The 20,683-nt window shown below is 41.5% G+C and overlaps 1 protein-coding gene across 5 annotated transcripts in view; it reads left to right on the forward strand.

Moving 5' to 3' along the window:
• FBXW11 (F-box and WD repeat domain containing 11) overlaps positions 1-20,683 on the forward strand; it is a 75,834-nt gene that overhangs the window by 50,350 nt on the left and 4,801 nt on the right. For all 5 annotated transcript variants that reach the window (XM_050713563.1, XM_035562861.2, XM_035562862.2 and 2 more), the window contains 7 exons: positions 12,217-12,354; positions 13,003-13,121; positions 14,141-14,390; positions 15,562-15,680; positions 16,534-16,644; positions 17,642-17,720; positions 19,264-19,452. In XM_050713563.1, the coding sequence (XP_050569520.1) occupies positions 12,217-12,354; positions 13,003-13,121; positions 14,141-14,390; positions 15,562-15,680; positions 16,534-16,644; positions 17,642-17,720; positions 19,264-19,425 (978 nt within the window). In that variant the 3' untranslated portion in view covers positions 19,426-19,452. The remainder of the gene's footprint in view (positions 1-12,216; positions 12,355-13,002; positions 13,122-14,140; positions 14,391-15,561; positions 15,681-16,533; positions 16,645-17,641; positions 17,721-19,263; positions 19,453-20,683) is intronic.

Raw genomic sequence — 20,683 nt, forward strand, 5'->3', positions numbered from 1 at the left:
CATAAAGTTAATGTCTCAAAGATGTTGCATGTTAGAGCAATGAAGCAAATCATGTGCACTTGTATCGCTACCACTGTGTGAGCTCTGGCTCTTCAGAAAACGTGAAAAATTCCCTCATCATCTCATTACTGCAGTACAGACATTAATATGTCACTTCAAAGCTTTCAGTGTTAACACTGGCCTTTTGAGATCTAAATAGTTCGTAATTCCTTTCGGGCTGTGGATTTTAGTAAAATGGCAGTTTTAGGAAACTTACTACTCCAAGACAATTCCATATATTTTGGAATGTTTTAATATATTGGTTGTTCTCAAGAAGTGATCACTATTAACACTGTAAACAGCAGTTATTTAAAGTGTAGCTGGTCTAGTAACTTGTTATTTCTAAAGCTGTCACTGAGACAAATACATTTTTCTGCAGTGTATGGGAGTCTTTTTTCCTGGCTCTAGTGATTTGATGAGAAAAATGAGCCCTACAATAATAAACTCAGTAGGGGTATCAGTGGTAGGGAGATTGTAGAAATGACTAATCTTTTGATTAAAAAAAAAAGTTGTTTATCTCACTGAAGGATAACAAAGTTGGGCTCGCTCTTCTAAAACTTCCTGATAGATCAGGATCATCTTGGTATTCTGCCTACCAGCAGAAAATTGAAGTCTTGCTCAGGTTGCTGTGTACCCACCGCAGAACTCTTAGGTTGTACCACAGACTATAATGTATTTATTTCAACCATGTGACAGACACAGAATTTTGATCTGAAATTCATTAGTGGGGAAACACATGTTTTGATGTTTAAGGCAGATGTGAACTAATGGAACCATTCTGCTTTTGGGGAGCAACTTTTTGCTCATGACAGGACAAGGGGAAACAGTTTTAAATTCAGAGGGGAGATTTAGATTAGAGGTTAGGAGGAAATTTCTCACTCAGAGGGCAGTGAGGCTCTGGCACAGGCTGCCCAAAGATGGATGCCCCATCCCTGGAGGTGTTCAAGGCCAGGTTGGATGAGGCTGTGGGCAACCTGATCTAGGGGGTGGCATCCCTGCCCATGGTGGGGGGTTGGAACCGTGTGATATTTAAAGCCCCTTCCAACCTGAGCAATTCCATGCTTCTGCTATGGCAAATGTGAATGTGTGTTGCTTGGGACTCCGTAAGCAAAATTATTCTTGACCTATCTGTAACGTGTAGCTGCTGCAAAATATAATTCAATTTTTGAATATTGCTACACAATTTATAAACATCTAGTGATACAGAAGTATTTAAGTGTTAAGTAACTTTGGCATAGTAAGACCAAACTTGACATTTGCTTGCAAGCTGAATGATACACATTTTATTATTTGAGGGGAGATGTCATTTTTGTATAAGGAATGACAGTTATATTGTGATGATGATAAGACCATGGGATTAAGGGTTACATCTTAACATGGTATTCTCTTGTTTTCTGCAAAATTTTGGCATTGTTTGGTAAAGAAACACAGCGTGAAAAGATGAGCTTTGAGATCGTATAAATCACTGAAGGAGTTCAACATTACTCTATCCCAGATTTTTAAAATTATTGTTCTGAAACTCATTTGTTTAGATACAAGTGGAACATATGTATAGGAAATCTTCCTGTTATTAGAGATGGATTGTTCCTTAGAGATGTTATGTTATGAGGACTCGTGACCTTTGAACTTCACAGTCTTCTTTTTAATACTTTGATTCTTTAGTTGCTGCAGACCCACATAAGGTGTACAGAAATGATACTCCTGAAATGGACAGTTCTTGCTAGTAGGAAATAAATAGGGGAGGGAAAAAAACTACAAATCCTCATGCTTCACTCATTGCTATTACTAGTACTGATATTAAAAGTAAAATATGTCCAAATCTGGGAGCGGAGAAAGGGTATACCACTAAAAATCTATTGTACTAGTGAATATGTTTCTTGAAAAAAAAATGAATTCTGTTAAAATAGACCCTCAAATTAAGAGAACTTTGCACTGCACTGCCTGAAGAGTGTTCGTGTATTCAAAATAGGCAGAAAACGCATCAGTGTTTGGAAGTCAGGAAACGCAGACTTACAATGCTCTTCTGAACCCTAGCTTTGAGTTTCAACTCCTACATTTTTATTTTCCATTATATAATGCTCACGTGGACGATGCGACAAACGTAGAACATGCTGAGTAAGGGGTTATCTCATGTCAGGCTTTGAGAGGGAGTTGGAACTGTAGCATGGTATACGCAAAAGATGGCAAGCCACTAGGACTTAAAAATAGAAACGTGAGTAATGAGCGTGGGAAAAGCTGTCCTTTCTGCGGTGTGCGAAGAGTAAACTCCAGGCTCCTGCCATCATTTGTGCCCATTCCAAGCCACCGTCCCATCCAGCTGCTTTCCAAATGGTTTCTGCAGGTTCTAGCTAATGCTTTTACCCATAACATGTTTAAGGGTCAGCGGGACACATGGGAAACTCTTGCATCTCCAGCTCAGAGTGAGGCAAGTAGAGAGAAGCAAAACGAGAGCTGTTCGAGGGAAACTTCCTGTAGTTCTGAACCTCCCATCCCGTGCTTGTGTCTGTAAATCCAAGAACAACCTTTGGTCTTTGCACGTTGCCAGTCATTTTGGGTAGAATTTCAGGCTTTGGAAACTAACCTCAAGGCTGTAGGTGACCCGTGGATACTTTTGTAGAAAAGTGAGGCTGAAAGGAGCCAAGAGCTGTCAGCTGTGGGCTCTTGCCTCTGAAACAAATGCATCTTTGTCCAGCCTTGCAGAGGGGTGAAGCCTCTCCTTGAAAACCAATGGCTTCTTCCAGAATCATCACTGTTCAGTTTATGCAGGCAGCGTTATTTCCCACTCCTGGTTCTTCAACATGGCTCAGCCGGAGGGGGAAGGCAGAAGGACGAGGGTGTTGTGCCATGTCAAAGTTTTCCCTGCTTAAATGCTTCTTTCAGGCTTTGTGAAATACTGCTGTTACGCAGGTTTCCAACCTGGAGTGGGGTTGGTGTTTTTGCTAATAGCCAAGGGTCCAATAATTCATCTGCTTCCAAAAGAATATTAGAATTTTTCTTATAAATCACCCTTTAAAGCACTTTTCACAAATTGCTTCCCTAAAAGACTGTCAAAAGAAGCTTTTAACATTGTTTAAAAAAGTAGATGGTGGGTAACAATAGCAACAAAACTTAACTGTAGGATTTGGAGCACTTCCTAACTTTTCCTCTGCTTTTTTTAAGCCTGAAATTATAGTTTCCCTCAGTTTCATCCCTTTCCCCATTCCTTCATCTTTCAAAGCAATGTGCAGAAGCTCTTAAATAAAACTTTCATCTTAGCAGTGATGAAGAGTTTTCTATCTCTGAATAGCAAAATGTTTTTTCTTCAAATATTTGCCTGGATCTGGAATAGGATCTTCCTGTTTCTGTCCGAGGGTCAGAGTTTAGGGAGCTAGTGATGAGCCAAAGATGCAGACACTCTGTTCCCCTACCAAGGCTACCATATTAACATTTTATATGATTTATATTAGTGTTTCTATAAGAAACTTATCTTGTATCTGAAGGAGTTGATTTTCTTTTTGTTTTCTCAATACAGTAAAGTCTATTTGATATAACTGAAAATCTTGTCATTCAGGATTTGTCCCATGGAGGACAAAGATTAACCAAATTCTGCTGGACTGCTTCTCGCACTGAGTTCCTCCTTTTCAGCAGCTGGTGCTGAACGGGGTTGCGTGGGTAGAGATGAGCTCGAAGGGGAACGTCCTCTATTCTTTCACTTTATTGACAGAATTTGCAAAGTAATCCAAAAACTGAACTAACAATTGGAAGGAAAATTGAGGAATGATAAATAGCAAATTTGATTTCTTTCCCTGAGGCTCTATTTGCGTTTTGGGTCAAAAGTCCATACAACCACAAAGTGGTGGTAACTGCAAGGTAGCCCAGGCTCTGATTTGGCACAGGGAGGTTCCCTAGTCTTTCTGAACGTTTATTGGTGCCAGTATCTGTTTATTTTGTGCCAAGCGCATTTAGGAACATAATGTCACTTCTGAAATCATTGGATTTGAAAATAAGAGGACATTTAGAGATCTGAAAACGAATTCTTGGAAAGAAGTAGCTACTCTCCACCTCCACTGCGAAGCCAAATATTTAATTAGGTTTCATTTCACAAGAGGTGGTCCAGTAATTTTAAATGCCTCCAAGTTAATGTTGAATTGCCAACCTCCTTTAGGAGTCTTTTTTTTTTTCTTAATGGAAAGCCTGATTTGGGGCTTATCAAAAAAAAAAATCTGTTTGCAAGACTTGTTTATAGAGAGAATTTTTTGCTGTGGGGTGTCCTGCGGCTGGGTGCAGTCCCGAAGCGTGACAGTGAAGGTCAGCAGCTTTAAGTGGATTGTGTAAATCGGCAGCGTGCCAGCATGGGAAGCTCAATAATGCTGCTTCCAGAACCCCAAGTCCCTGGATTTTTTCCATATTATTTGTGAAGTATGGCCAACTACTCAGTTTTCCCTGCAGAATGAGCACAAGTATCTATTTCTTGTGATGAGTTGAGAAGACTATTTCAATGTTGCCCTTATCTTCAAGCACATGGCAAGTGCCTCGCCTTGCTTCCATGGGGGCTTAGGTCCACCTAATGCAGAGAAGGTTAAAATGGGATTTTGCTGAAGACTTCAGGGAAGCTTGGTTTCAGGCAGTGAAATAAACAGCATGTGTTCTTCTGAATTTTGAGAAAGTTGAGATTTGAGAACTAGAACTGAAATTTTAAAATCTTGGGGAAAAATTGGAAAGGGAACGGAGCTGTCACCTCGAGTCTCTGCTAACACCGGGAGGTCTCTGATTGTCAGTGCTCCAGTGTATTCCTGAGGAAATAGGTTTGTTAAGTACTGTTCTAATTATGGTGCTGGAGAAATCTTACATGAGTGTGTGGGGAGAATCTGGTCAGCAATATACACCTAGACGTTTTTCAGCCAGCCCTTGAAGTCTGCTCCACAGCTACTTCCAAAGTCACATCTTAAGACGTTTCCAGAGTCTTAAGATGTGACTTTGGTAGTTTTAAAAATGAACCTGGCCAACGAGATGAGGCGTTCGAGCAGCAGAACTGAAGTTCTCATGGTGCAGATTTGGGCTCCCCATTCTGAAAGGGGCGGAAAACTGCTTTCAGGTCTCTGTAGCATGGGACAGATCCTTGGCTGGGCTTTCTTCATTCCCTCTGCCCACGTCACACCTACTTTTTCACAACAAGGCAGCCAAGGCTGCTGGTTTTCTTCTGAAGATTTGAAAGAGGGATTTATCGTTCCTGTTTGGGTACTTCACGTGCCCCCGTGCTCTGGTAGGGGCCGATAAGTACCTGTTTAAATACAACTCTGTTTTTACAGTATTGTGCATAAAGTTATTGTCTCAAATGGAAAGTAAAAGGTGCAATAATTCGGTTTTTTGCCAGCACTGGTCTCTGTCAGGTGTGTAGATGGCAGACATGTCATTCAGAGGAGCTCTGTTCTCACCGATGTTGGCTTGTGCTTTGTAAGACTTCCTCTCTAGGTCTGGAAGGGATTTGCGGTGCGGTTGCAGCAGAACCTTTCCTCTCACTTGGGTGTAAGCAGGAGTCCATTTATAGTTAGTGAACTTCCGTGTTCCCTCTGTAACCTGGGAACCTGGAATTGTACTGTGCCTCTCAAGTGTGCTGCACCCGGTTGATGAAAGTCGGGCAGAAATGGGGATTGTTTGAGAGGAAACCAGCAAGAGCCATCCATGGGTCTTACCTTGGTCATGACTACTTGCAGCTGCAAGATGAAAAGGGTTTTCTTCATCAGATGTTGCCTCTAGATCTCCTTTGGGGGATCTCTTTTGGGATTTCATGCTTTGTGGCTGTATCAAGCTGGAGGTGCTTGATAGAGAAGACAGTCTGTTCAGGAGAGAGCAACTGCTTTGGTCATCTGCGTCCTCTTACAGGTCCTACCGAACAGGAGTTGAGAAGGTTTGGGTGTTTATTCCCTCCCTGGGGAACAAAACATCTGTACTGATCAGATCAGAGGTGCTCTCACACTGTATCCCATCTCTTGACAGCCTCTGGTAATGGGTGCATGGGGCAGAGTGCTGGGACGGGACACAACTGCATGTCGTTCAGCCTCTTGTTCCCTGCCTCTGCAGCCCCTCCTGCCGCTCCCAGCAAATCAGTCGCTGGTGCCATCCTGGGCATTAAGACAGTCCCAGTGCTAAACTGTTCTTTAGGCCTGAAACTTCAGTTTGTCTGCCTTTTTTTTTTTTTCACCTGATCTGTCTAAGCTGTCTGGTGTGTAGCACCATTTTGCCACTGAGAGCACACTGTCTTTTCTTTATGCTTGGTGAAACGGTCCGTATTATGCTGTCAGCTTTTTCCCAGGGTGATTTCCTATGGCCCTTCTGTGTGAGCGGCCTTTACTGCAGTTTCTGCAAGTCTTCCTCTGTAAGAAATGAGCATATTCCACTGTTCAGATTTATCTCATTCAGGATCATAAATTTCATCTGTTCTTTTTTGAATGGGGCTTTAAAAAGGGTTCTGCAAAGCTGCAGTAGACTCAGGAGTAGTTTTGCTTGGTGGACCTACAGGCAGCTTTATACACATTGGATCAGTCACACACAGAGAGAGGCAGCACTTCATCAGTTTGTATTGTTCACATTTGGATCTTATCTGAGCAGCTGTAAACGATGGGAACTTAATTTTTGGATCTTTAATTCTGCCAAAAAATCATGCTTTAATTGTAAGACTTGCTAGGAAAAGCTTCCCATTCCTTTTTTCTCTAGAGTTATTTAGATTTTTGGACGACACTGGTTATGGCTCTTCTTCTGGTCTTGGAGTTCATACTAAAAGTGATGTTTTACCCCAAACTGATTTGAAAGGCTGTGTAATATTGGACTTGGACTGGCTCTCAGTAGTACACTCCTAGCTTTTTGGCCTTGCTTTAATTTCAGACTGTTCTTCGCAGTGTAACAATATAGCTTGAGTATCCTGTGACTTCTATAAATCAAGCCAGAAACCCACTTTTCAGTTACTGGAAGTTTTTCCTTTTTCTTTTTTGTGAAAATGGGTTTTGCTTGTGCTAAACACATGTACCCTGAACTTTAATTTCCAATAATACAAATACTCGAGTACGGTATGTGTTAATGGAGATAGAATCAAGCCCTGCTTCTCTAATCGTTAGTCTTGCTTCTGTGATTCTTCACGGAGATGGCTTGTTCTTGGCTTTTCAGGTAAATACCCAAACCTGGCTACCATTGTTTCTTAAGGAGTCTTTGTTTAGGTTTGCTTTCTTGCTTTTGTTTACTCTGTCACTGTTTATTGCATCTTCCCATGTAGCACAGCAACAGTTTCTTCCATGTAATTCTCTGCATTCTTTCAGACTTACATTTAGCTTTGGTTGGGGATAATCTCTAAAATATGAAGAGTTGTTGGTCATAGAGGAAATTCTTTGAGTGAGCAGTAGTGTCTGAATTTTCAGCATCAGTAGTATATAAATTTTCTACTTAGGCACTAAACGGTTCTCATAGGAGTGACCGAGTGTCGTGCCGCTCCCAGTTTTATGGCTGCTGCTTTCGACATTTCAAAGCATTATGAGAATAAAATGCAAATTAGTCACTTCTGGTGCTCTTCTTCTGAGTCCCATAGTGTATCGTAAATCATGTTATTTCAGCTTTCTTATTGAAAAGTGTAAGAGAATGAATAGGGAAACAATAAACCTAATGGTAAAGTAGGACAGTAAGTCACAGGGTGCAGTAGGGAAGGGTTTGCAGCTCTTGGTCTCGTCTCTTCTAACAGCCGTGCCAGTTCATGTTCAAGATGTTAGTACATATGTTTTATGCCCTGCTGCTTGCTTCCAAAGAAAGGTTTACTGGCTCAGGTGACAGTGGGCATCGATGTCTTCGTGTGTGTGTAATTAACTATGCCGTGCCTGCAGCTAGACTCAGCTCCTCTGCTGAGTTGGCAGCTCCATGGAGCGCTCTGACCGCATCATCTTGTTCATCGTGTCGGTTCGGCGGCAGCTCTCAGGAGGAGCTTTGTGAAGGGGATGTTGGGTACAGGGCGAGCACTTTGGCTGCTGTGTTGCTTTGGCAGGGGGATGTCATTGGTGCCCGTGTGCGGTACCCTCCCTGGTGCTGATCCAGCTCCTGGGTTGCATGAGTTTTTTTTAGCTGTCTCTGCAGCTCTGTGCCCACCACTGACGCTTCGCTCCTTACCAGGGGTTTTTGGAAGCGATTACACTTACAAGGAAGATGGTGATGGTCTGTACTTGCAGGGTTGTTATCCCTCCGCGAACTGTTGTGGAAGGAGGCTTTGCTATTGGCACGCTTTGTCATCTGTTACTGTGAGGCAGTCATCCCGCTGTGGTCAGAAACCATGTGCTTAGGCTGTTGTGGTAAGGATGGGACAGCTACCGCCCTGCAGACTGCTCTGGAAGACCAGCTTAAGCCTTCTCGGGAGTCTGCATCACGTAGCCCCTCTTCTTATGGCTGTTACAGAGACAGAGAAGTTCTTTGGCCTTCACTGTCTAACAGCAGCTTGGAAACCCAACAGTGAAGCCTAGATTCTCACTGGGATCTTGGGGAATCAGTACTCTTCTTCAGAAGCCTCGTGCTTTTTCTTTCCTAATGGTCGTAGCATCTTCAGAGGATCCAGAAGGGGAAACACCTCGAAGATGCAAGGAGCCTGGTGCCATGGCCAATCCTTCCTTTCATCTTTGCCTGTCAAACCCTCTTAATATCATAATGAATGAAATAGTAAGTCCTCTTCACCCTGGTGACACGAGATCATCTCTTAAATGCTGTGAAGAACGAGAGTTTGGGACTAACTGCACTTGCAAATGCCTCATGTCTGAGGAGAATCTCTGTTTATAGTACAAATGTGTGGGTGCCTTTTTCTGTCCCTTGTATCTTGAAAGCTGTGTATTCTGAGGGAACAGTCTCCTTGTGTTTTGGGATAAAGATGAGCCCACTTTGCAGTAACGTTCACAAGGATAAAAAACCAAGGAACTGAACACAGTGTACACTGTAAAATGGAAAAAACAAAACAAAACTGCTCTTAGTAGATTATCCTTAACACCCAGGGTACAGAAAATATTCCAAGTGTTAGTTCAGATGGATTGCATCTCTTTTACTGTGCGTCCTTGTACCAGTGAATTTACCTTGGCGTAGCCCGGAGTTGGCGATACCTCCGCATCTTGGGCTACTCTGTGTGGTTTTCTCTAAATGCCTTTTTTTTATCCAGTTACCCATTTCTGCAGGTGCCAAATGCCTCCCCTGCTGGGGCAGATGCTTTGGCTTCACGTTTGTTCTTTATCCCTTGTATGCCCACATTTTGTTGTGGGTGTACAGCGCCTGTCGGCTACTCCACTGAGTGTTCGAAGTGAGAGCAGCTTTCTTCTGTGCCTGTGAGCTATGGGGCTGTGCTCTGCCCCGTCTTCCTTTTAGCTGGGAAACCCATGTTTAGAGGCTGTGAACTTGGAGGCTTTGAGGATCTGTAGAAAATGCAGCAGTGAGTATTGCTTCTATTAGTGGTAGGTTTGGTACCCGAAGTGTGCGAATGAACTGCCTCTCTTACCGTTGACTCCACGCTGCTTATAACAGCCCATAAAAGCAGCGCTTTCCTCCTCTCCCTTGTACACGCACGCGTACCTACTCGCTGTGTACAGAGCGTATTAAGTTATCTCCTGGAAGGAGGTTGCAGATGAAAACTTTTACTAACTGTGCTATTCAGTAACAACCAGAAATTTCCTATAGCAAGAAGCTTTTATGTGGTTGCCAGTATTGTATTAAACATGTTCCTTTTTAGAGGGTCCTCCAGGTTGCCCACCCACTCAGCCGTATTTAGTCATCTAAAATAATGTTATTTCTCTATACGTACACATCTGTTTTCACTCTATTGCCAATTTAAATGCCGCTGTATATTCTCTGTGTATTGTGGCTACTTTCCCAGCATATTGAAAATTTACGCAGTGTAAGGGGATTTTACAAGTTCTCAAAAAACATCAAGTATTTTCCCACAGTAGCCACACTATATAATGTCTAAATGAAATGACATCTACTTGCAGAATTAAAATGTGCACCTGCATATGACTTACTGCTTTACAGTGCCTTCACATACATGTAAATAATACCTTAGTTTCTTTTATTCGAAGCCAGCATTTTCTTATGGTAAGCTGATTATGGAGCTTCCTATAGTGCACTTCTAAGAGCTAAGCCAGCTAGTGTCCTGAAATGTTTGGTCAGCATACTTCTACCGACTGCTGTTCTCTTTAAAAACCGTTAAATAAAAAAATAATACTGATTTGTGGTGTTCTTAATGTATTCTGTAGCTATTGGTAATCGCTGTCACAGGAACCTGAGGTGTGAAAGCGCTCGGATGGCGTTTGGGCGCTCAGCAGCTAGGGTAATCCAGCGCGTGTTATGTAAAAGTGCGAATTTCAGCCCTTCCAAGAATGGGGCTTTAGGGAAACTCTCCCTTAGACGACTTCTCAGAACTGAGTGTTGGAACATATATGGTTTCTGAAGCTATTTAAATTGGCTGACTTGAATCTGTGTTGCTCTGTTTCCAGTGTCTTCGGTGTTAGCATTGCATTTTTAAATACCCCGCCTTCAGGTCTTTAGTTATATTGGTTCGTGCTGTTGCTGTCTTAAATTCGCTGCTGTTTCCAAGCGTAGTCTGTCACCTCTGTAACAGCAAAGGAGTTAATGAGCTGCAGCTCTGCCCTCCGAGCACAGATGATAAATCTGCAGATAAAGCTTGAGAGGCCTTCCTCCTTGGACCCTCCATCCCATGCCGAGCAAGCAGCACAACCAGCAGTCTGCCGCCTTCAAAGCAGAAGTCCGGGGCTGAGCCAGTGCAGTGCCAGATCTGAAGAGCTTAAGCCCAGTTCAGTCTGACGACCAGCTGGCCAGTAAAAGCTGATCCCAAACAGAAAGATGACTTTCTATCTTAATTAGTTTCCCCACCAAATTGGAAGAGAATGAGAAAGGATGAATAACTTGTCAGCATGCTCTTCCAGAAGCCTCTTAGTTCTTATAATGTAGACAAATTCCCTTGGCACATCAGGTTTGTATTATGACTGTGTATAATTGTCTCCAAGTTGCACAAGGGGAGATAACTAAAGGAGCAAACACATGGAAAACAGTGATAGACTGTTTTCCCCTCAAACAGGCATGTTTTCCTAGAACTGGGAGGTCACACTTGCACTGTACTTTTGCCTTTAATTATCTTTTCAGTTGTTTTCCGGTCTTGGAGAGGAGAGAGAGAACTGCATGGAACAGCAGAGGTGCCTGGTATTGCTTTTATGGTTAGGATTTGATTGTAAACATGCTTTTTCAAACAAACTGACAGTTGAGCAGCTTCACCCCAGGTTTCTGTGCAGTACTGGTGTGGCACCAGGGAAACAATCAAATCTGTGGTGTGTTCTGGTGCCTGTACTGGAAGGTGGGAGGCATCCCAGCCATGCTGGGTGCTGCGGGTGTTGTCCCAGAGTTCTGTGCATTGGTTCTCTTACAGTGCTCCTTTCAAACTTTCTAACCAAAATCCCGTATTTCTTAAAATCCCACATTTGTTTGAAACCAACATTGGTCTTCACACAAGTAGTACAGCAGATGAGAAGATGGAAATATTCTGGTTCTGCTATGAAATAGTGTGCCTCCTTTGAAGGTGTCAGGTCTCTTACCTTAAAAATGTATTTCAGAATGAAGATGTTGAGAATTACACTTAGATTTTAAGTTGGGGGGGATTTAAAAAAAAAAACAAAACCTTTAGTTATTCTTCAGATGGTTTAATTTTTATAGCCCCCATTAGTTTTATTTTTTTTCAGGCTTTAAGGTGCTTAGTGGGAGCGTTCGTGTCTCAAAATCCCTAGGATTCATAAAAACAGCTACCAGGTGAAATGACTGGGTAGGGGAAGAGATGGGACGGTCCAAGAACTCTGCTGACAACGTCCATGTGGGGCTCTGTGTTACTCAGGTGATGCTGAGCATGGCGTCATACAAGTTCCCAGTTTGGTCTTCAGTGCTGCTGTCAGATGGTGGTGTAAATACAGGGGGAAACTGAATTCCAAGCAGCTCTTGTCATGAGAAAATAAAGTCCTAATTCATCGTTTTGTGTATTTTTATGGGAAGGAAACATTTAAGTCTTTAGGCTTAAAATTTAAGGGTGGACTTTGTAACAGTGGGAAGGATTGCTGTGCATCTGTTGGAGTGATCGTGCTCAAGCACGCAGCCTCATGCCTAACTCCTGCTTGTCTCCCCTCTTGTCAGACTATAGAATCGAACTGGCGATGTGGGCGACATAATTTGCAAAGGATTCAGTGCCGCTCCGAAAATAGCAAAGGTGTCTACTGTTTACAGTACGATGATGAAAAGATAATCAGTGGCCTACGAGATAACTCCATTAAGGTAAACGCTTTTTCAGTCCTTTCCATAGATATCGATGGGTAAATCTGCTTTGGAGGGACAGTTGTTGGCGTTTCCTTGATTTCTCTCATCTCTTCTTGGGGCAGTGTTTATCTGTGCAGGGTTTATGAGATGGGATGTACTCTGTAGCCCTGCAAAGTTTTCACCTGCGTTTTGCTCTAGGAACTTTGCAGACTGCCACCCAGGAAATCAATACTGCTGGCTACAAAGAAATGCTTGTTCAGAGTCAATGCATGCAGAGAAACGCTTGTTCAGGGTGTGAAATCAGAGTTCGCGTACACGAATGAAGGCGGTGTACTACTTACTGTCCTTAGCCGTGTCTTTCTTCCTTGCTAATACTTAGCTTTCATGCAAATAGGCTGCTTTCATGCTAATATTGCCTGAGTGCCATGGCATTTCCTTTTGCAAAACGGGCTTTTCTCTTTTCATTATCATTGCTTATCTCACTGTTCTGTCAAAAACTTGCGTCAAAGAGACTTCATGAAGTTAAAAGGGAGGACAGGACAGACTCTCTGTTTGGACAGGCACTCTCTGGTTTTCTTCCTCCCTTCTCTGCAGCAGCAGTGTTTAAGTTTCCTGAATCCATGTTCTTGATCTTGATAAGTCATTTATACTTTTTATCTTTAACAGATTTGGGACAAAACAAGCTTGGAATGTTTGAAAGTATTAACAGGACATACTGGCTCAGTTCTTTGTCTGCAGTATGATGAAAGAGTCATTGTAACTGGATCTTCAGATTCTACAGTGAGGTGAGTGTTAAGTTTTTGCAAAAATAAAAAATAAAAATTGAGTATCAGGACTGGAAACACTTGAAATAATCTCCAAATGTCAAAATCCCTAATATAAATGTGATACAATTATCCCCAAAATAAGTTATTTGCACTTTGCAAAGCATCACATTCAGCACTTTTTTTCCAAATTCGTCTCGTGCTTTTTAGTGTTATGCATTTTGAAAGGATGTGACCTGTAGGACTCAAAGCACAATGTGAAGTGGGATGGCTGATGGGCCAACTACGTGGTGATTTCGCCTTTAGGGTTTCTCATGTCACCTGACATAGCTTAATTATGACTTAATGAAAGGAGACTTGGTGTATATGGAGTGTTCATCTGACAGTGATTTTGATGGTTTTAAATACTTGCAATGAATTCGCTGGTCAGATGATGTCCAATACACATATGCTCGGGTACAGTTCATTGGAATGGCATTGTCTCTTTCTTGGTGTCTTGTATCAATGTTACCAGTGTCAACCTATAAAACTTAAGAACTGATGATAGCAGCCTTCAGTTACCATAAAATTAGTAGTGATTTTTGCTTGATGTAAGCTAGTAGGTAGCCCTGGAGGGTGCTACCTTCCAGTTGCTACTGGTATGTGCTAACTGAATGAATGGCATAAAACTGAAAAAAACATATTGGGTAGTATTTGTTCTGGTTTGTTTAAACAACTTATACATAGTACAGGTTCTAATCATCCTAGAAGGAGTTGTAGAGTTGTGCTTCTTGTTACGCAGCCCTTCCTCTTACCAGTGGTCCCAGCTTAGGCTTTTCCTAGCTTAACTGCTCGCTGCTGTTAATTATCGCTTGTGACTCTAAGTAGTGAACTCAGATACTTCCCCAGTTCCTGTCTTCCTGCCCTCTTGAAGCCCAAAGATGAGTTAAGTAGCCAGAGAGCTCCGTGTTAGAGATGGTAGCAGAGCTGTGTGTGTTTGCACTGTACACTGTACGTAGTCATCTTCCTTCATTTTGGGATAAAATTCTTTTCTTTTGCAGAGTTTGGGATGTAAATACAGGTGAAGTTCTGAACACGCTGATTCATCACAATGAAGCAGTGCTTCATTTGAGGTTCAGTAATGGCTTAATGGTGACGTGCTCGAAGGACAGATCCATTGCTGTCTGGGATATGGCATCGCCTACTGACATCACCCTGCGCCGTGTCTTAGTTGGCCATCGTGCTGCTGTTAATGTGGTAGACTTCGACGACAAGTACATTGTGTCAGCGTCAGGTGACAGGACCATTAAAGTAAGTTGGTAGAGTTCTCATCTAGGTCTGAATGTCTACCAAGCCAGAAAAGCTTGAGTGTTGCGACCTAAACCTGAATAGCTGAGGTTTTCATAATGTTCTGAGCCTTTTTCTTTACCATTCAGCTAGCTGCTTCCTTGTACTAGCTGCTAATGTCTGTATGCACATAACTAGGCTCGTAACATTTTTGTGGCTTCTGTTGTACAATTGCAAGAAAGTAAAGCCTGCTCACTGTTTGAACTCCAGTCTTTAGATCGGTTTGTTTGTTAAATGTGGCACATTTTGTGCCTTTTTCCAAACAGTATTTTTTATTTCAATTGGCAGTCCTGTTCCAGACATGAAATTTATCAGCAGTTGCCTTTCCACACCACACCTTCCCAGCAGCTGAACCAGACTTTGCCATGTTTGAAGAATTAAAGTGCTGTATTTGAAGACTCTCACATACCAGAAGATTTGTGTTACCCAAAGTGTATTAATATAATAAAGGCGTTTCCCCATTCCCTCTCTAGAACCAGAGCTACCCTAGATTGTGCCAAAAAGCTTTTGGCAGTTTCATGCCCAAATATCTGCCAAAGATCCTGCTGCACTCTGTTGGAAAATGAGCCACTTTATTTACATGGATACTTTAGATTAGAACTTCAGTTACATTTCACCAGGAATGGACAAAGTTGGTCAAATAATTTAATCTTAAAGAAGAAGCAGCCACCAAACTTTTACAGGCTACAGCTTTGGTCTTCTCTTAAAAGTAGATTGCTAGAAATTTCTTAGGTAAAAAAATAGGGGTTATTTTTGTGTATGGATGGGGTAACTTCCACTTGTAGAAATGATTACTAACTTACCAAGTGATTCAAGTGTCATCAAGTTTTTGAAATTGTTGGAGCAGTGTCTACCATTTCAGAATGTTTTGCTTATCACCCTCCCCCTCTTTCCCCTAACATCCCCCCAGTCTTTCTCATTGACTCGATGTACAATAGGACAGCAGTGCTGCTGGCTCTTGTCATTGCTAGGCCCCGTAGTGCCAGTCTTCCTTTAACACCGCATAGCAAGTTTTCATTCTGCTGTCCAGCAAAGGTCAGCCTCAAACTTCTGAGTTCGTAACAGCTTCTGTTGAAAGTAAAAAGCCTTTCTTTAAGTATAATTCTCAGAGGAATGTTTATCTCATGTTTCACAGGTCTGGAGCACAAGTACGTGTGAGTTTGTTCGTACTCTAAATGGGCACAAGCGTGGCATTGCATGCCTGCAGTACAGGGATCGACTAGTTGTCAGTGGATCTTCTGACAATACCATTAGGTGGGTGCCAACGAGCTGCTCTTGGTATGTAACAGTGCACGTTTGTACAAGGTAACAGGATTCCTCACCACCACCACCTTTGCTGCTGCCCTACCCGTGCAAAAGCATCTTTGGTAGGGCTGGCCATTAGAGCAGATGATGTGTAACTGATATTTAATTCAGTGAGAGAGTAAACGTATCACATCCTCATGAAAAAGTGAGACTGTGAGGTTCAGACAAAGGTAAGCAAAACTGTCTATTCCTGTAGTTCATCACCTTGTTTCCTGATTGGAGAGATGAGCAAGATATTGGTCACTGGTTCTCTTAGTTACTTTTGGAACCTCTAGTAACCACTGATTTATGCAGAATAGAAAAAAGTGTATTATGATTTCCTAAAATAATTTAGCAAGTATGCAACACTTAGAATAATAGAACCATTAAGGTTAGAGAAGACCTCCAAGATCATCTGGTCTAACTGTCTCCCTACCACCGGTATCACCCACTAAACAGTGTCCCTAAATAGAATCACAGAATCATTAAGTTTGGAAAAGACCTTCAAGATCATCTGGTCCAACTGTTGTGTTGTCCCCTCCCCTGCCAATATCACTCACTAAACCATGTCAATGTAAAAATAAATTGCATGTAATTTTGAATGAGTAGGTTAATTTTGATATACTGCAGCTGCAACACAAATTTCTCTCTGAATTGCATGAAAGGGACGTTTAGTTCTACCAGCTGCCTTTTTTTTTTTTTTTAGCAAATTGTGATATTTTCCACAGAAAACCATTCAATAGTTTGCAGCAGATAGCTGCATGTAAGTCGTAAGGAGTGATACTGAACCTGAAGTACTCACTTTTTCTTCTGTTCTCTTAAGGCTATGGGACATTGAATGCGGTGCCTGTTTAAGAGTATTAGAAGGCCACGAAGAACTGGTTCGATGCATCAGGTTTGACAACAAGAGAATTGTTAGTGGAGCCTATGATGGGTATGTTTTTGAAAGCAATTTCAAAAGGTTTTGCCTTAACAAAGCATCTTCTGAAAGCCTTTGGGTCTTGTGTGCAGAATAAGGGTTCAACACAGCAGGCTGCAGTTTTAAGTAGACAAACTGCTTTTCTGGCACTCTTCAGTGCACACCAAAATTATTTTATCACTCAAGTTTGACTTTTCACAGAAAATAAACTTTTGTTTGGCCGAAGTGACCACCAGTCTAAAAAAGTGTGCATTCTTTTGTCTCTTCTCTCAGGAATTGCTCCTTGCCAGGTCCATGTACTCAGAGTAGTTAAGCGTTCTTTTTTTTTTTTGTTAGTTTATTTTAAGACGAAATGTTTACTGAAAGAGTAAACATACCTCGTAGGGCTTTCAGAACTCTTCGGTTGCTCTTTCTGATAAGTTGAAGGTAGGAGTCCCCACCATGAGCACTTCTTGCAAGGCAGAAGTATTTTCATTGCTGATTAGATTCAGGACAACTTACATCCGTGTCCAAATTCTCCAGTTCTTTCTCTGCCCGATTTGCACTTCAAGTGAACAGTACAGCTGTTAAAAACAATTTTTGAACTGATTGTCTCTAGCCTTTTATTTGCGTTTATTGTGCCACTGGGGTTGGCAGTCTCAGCCTAATTCCTGTTGGATCTTTGCAATTGATCAGTAGTGCTGTGGGCTTTTGACCTGTTCTGCAGTTCCAAAATGGCTTGTATATATAAAAATAGTTCATTTGTCTTTAATGTAAACAACCCACTTGGTCCATTACAAAGGCATTGTTGTATTTGCTGCTAAAAAATACAAACCTATTTGTGTTTTATGAGATTTGGCAGTAGTATTTCATAAATGCTTAATTATGCATTAATTCTGCATAAAATTTCATTTTGCTTGATGTTGATAAATTAGCTGAAGGGAAAATCTGGAGTTCTTACCATTGCTTTTAGATGTTTCTTCTATGTTTATACTTGAAAACACTATTACAACCTTCTTATTTTACTTTATAGCAAAATTAAAGTTTGGGACTTGCAAGCTGCTCTTGACCCACGTGCCCCAGCAAGTACATTATGCTTGCGTACATTAGTGGTATGTAAAATTAATTCATTTGGAGTTATCTGAAATCTCTTATTTGAGAGTGAGAGGTGTTTTATTTCCTTGTAGTGGGATAGGTGAGAAATTCAGGATGTTCTCTGTAAAGCCTAGTCTGTTTCTTATGCTAAGAATAGAGAAAAATGTATATATCACGATATTCTGAATTACTTGGATCAAAGCTTAAATGAAAAAGTTAAGGTTTTCTAGCTTTACTTTCTCAAATACTCCAAAAATAAATCATCCCAACAGTGTGTCAGATCATTCTAGTTATTGGTGTGGTTCCCTAATATCATTGTAGTGCTGGCTTTGAATTTCCCATTATTAAGGGAGATGGTGGGGGGAGGAATTCTGTGAGCGTTTCCCAAACGGTTTGGAAGAAATGTGTTAAGAGAAAGGGGGATGAGTTGAAAGGCTTGCCACAGGAACTGTAATCACATCAGGGGACTACCAGAGTTAAGGCTGTTGCTTAAGCTGCATTTTTCCTTTTAATAAAGGTTTTGATTTATGATAGACTTAAATATAGATATTGGGGTAGTGACTTCATTGTTCTTTTCACTGAAATGTGCATGAAATTTTACTTCAGGAGTCAGTTTGACATTTGTCCAAGCTAGTAGCGACCCAAAGTTATTGTCTGTATATGATGGTGACTGGCATATTTAGCTTGTGCTTGGCCTTTCCAACACCTGCAGAAGAGCTTACATTGCTAGAAATGCTTCTAATTTTTCTTCATTTCAGTAGTCTTTGCATGGAGACGAGATTTAACTATTCTTGTATTCCCTGTGAATGCAGTATATTTAGTTTTTCAGTAAAAAGTTGTTTCTTTCCCTTCAGTGAGTATACTGTAGCTCAGATTATAGTTTGGAGATGAATTTGACAGCTCTGCTTAGTTCTCTACTAAAGGTCGCGTAATCCTTTTAAATTGATTTAAAAATAGATAAGCGGGTCGAAGAGGGGAACCTTTTCTGGGCCTCTTAGTGTCATTTTGAGGTTCTTTGAAAGAGCTGATGGAGCATGTACTCCCACACCTCATTTTTATACGGCAGCATTTGGACACGGTCTGTCTTTACTAGTAAGTGAGCCATAATGATCCTTTCAGCCATGTGTCCTAGATGAAGCTGTGATGTGGTGTGTTAGGGCTATACAGAAATTGGGTTAGCAGCAGTGTTGAATGCAAGATCTGATGTAAGAGACGGAGCCCTGGTAGAGTGTCAGTGCCAGCCAACCTTGTAAATTGCTGCTTCTTGATTTGATAGGCTGCTTTTGTCTTTAATAACCTCAGCACCTACAGCTGGCCCCTCTAGGGGAGATGCAGGGTTTTTACAAGCATTTGATTTGAAAGCTGTTTGTTTTGCTGAAAAAAAGCTTAAGTATGAAATCTGCTTTTCTTAAACTCAAGTGCAATTATAACTTAAGGGCTTCTTAACCAGTGCACAAGAATTTTAATACCCCATTCTGTGTCCAGATACATGCGCGAGTACAAGTGTAATGAAATGTTATCCTCTTCTTGGCCTGCTAACTGATTTCATGTTACTCACAGGAACATTCAGGACGTGTCTTTAGACTCCAGTTTGATGAATTTCAAATCATTAGTAGTTCCCATGACGATACGATTCTGATTTGGGATTTCTTAAATGTGCCACCCAGTGCCCAGAATGAGACTCGCTCTCCATCTAGAACATACACTTACATCTCCAGATAACAGTCTGCACTTTACTACCCTCAGAAGGTAAGTCTGTCTCTTCACATATAACACATTCATAAAATTATCACTCCATCTGCAGGTTGGCCTACTCAAAACAACAAGCTGTTGTTTTCCTTAGAAAATAAAACCTTCTTATGCCACTTCTTGTGTTATCTAGCCTGTGGTCATGCTTCAGCTTATAGAACTTATCTTGTCATATCATCTTAGCCCCATGCCTTCTATAATCTCTCCTGTTTATAGTTGTGTACTTAAGGTAAAATATGGAAAGCTTTTATGCATTCACAATGTTCTTGGAGATGGAGGGAAACTTGGTATACTACACAGGCATTCCGAGTACCCAGTGAAATCAGGGTCATTCAGAGTTTTTGAGGCATCTTCTTTCCCGGTGAAATCTTTGTAACAAGCATTGTAATGTCTCTCTAGCAAACTGAAAATGTGTATCATCTTTGGACAAGTGCTCATCAGAAACGAGCAGTTCTGTGATATCCACAAGTAACAGGGAAAGCTTTCAGAACTAAAAATGACGCGTTAGGCAACATGGCAACTCAAAGCTGTCAAAAACGATGCACATGGACTTAGCCTATTTTGTTTCCATTTTTCTGCAAGTCAGCAAGCTTTAGTTCTCTAAGCACGGTGGGTAAAAGCTCCGCTGTAGATCTGTTTGTTAGAACAGTGGATTCTTTTCCTTATGTCATCTACATTGCTGCCAACAATTGCACTTTGTGCTATAAATAGCTGTGAATGCTGGGACTTGGAAGCACAGAAATTGCCTTACTAAAGCAGAGCAGTTGCCCCTTTCTCCAGTGCCCTGTCTTTGCCTGTGCGGATACTGGATGCTTCCAAGGAAGTGGATACACCGCAGCGAAAGGAATTAGGAGTAACGTTGCCTCAACAGGAAGGATTTATTTTATTTGAAGTACGTAATTAGTAGTTGGCTTAATCATTGTGGGAAATGCTTTCCCTGTCTTGGTGTTAGCATGGATTTTCATTATCTTTCTGTGTTTATTCCTGCTGTGGCGATGAGTTCCTCAGATTTTTCCATTCCTTCTGTAGGATCTTTGGGCTAGGAAGTACCTTGCCTTGTGAAGACACACTTGGCTTCTTTGGGATGCAGGTTCTTAAAAGTTACTTTCCTTTTCCCTGTAAGGATTCCTCAGGAACGTGTTGGCTGCTTCATTTTCCTTAAAACCAAAGGAAATATGTATATCCAGCTCTCTTAGATCTTGAGCAAAGAACAGTTAAATCAGCTCTCGTT

Source organism: Cygnus atratus, chromosome 14, assembly GCF_013377495.2.
Source record: "Cygnus atratus isolate AKBS03 ecotype Queensland, Australia chromosome 14, CAtr_DNAZoo_HiC_assembly, whole genome shotgun sequence".
In the NCBI taxonomy this organism is placed as follows: Eukaryota; Metazoa; Chordata; class Aves; order Anseriformes; family Anatidae; genus Cygnus; species Cygnus atratus.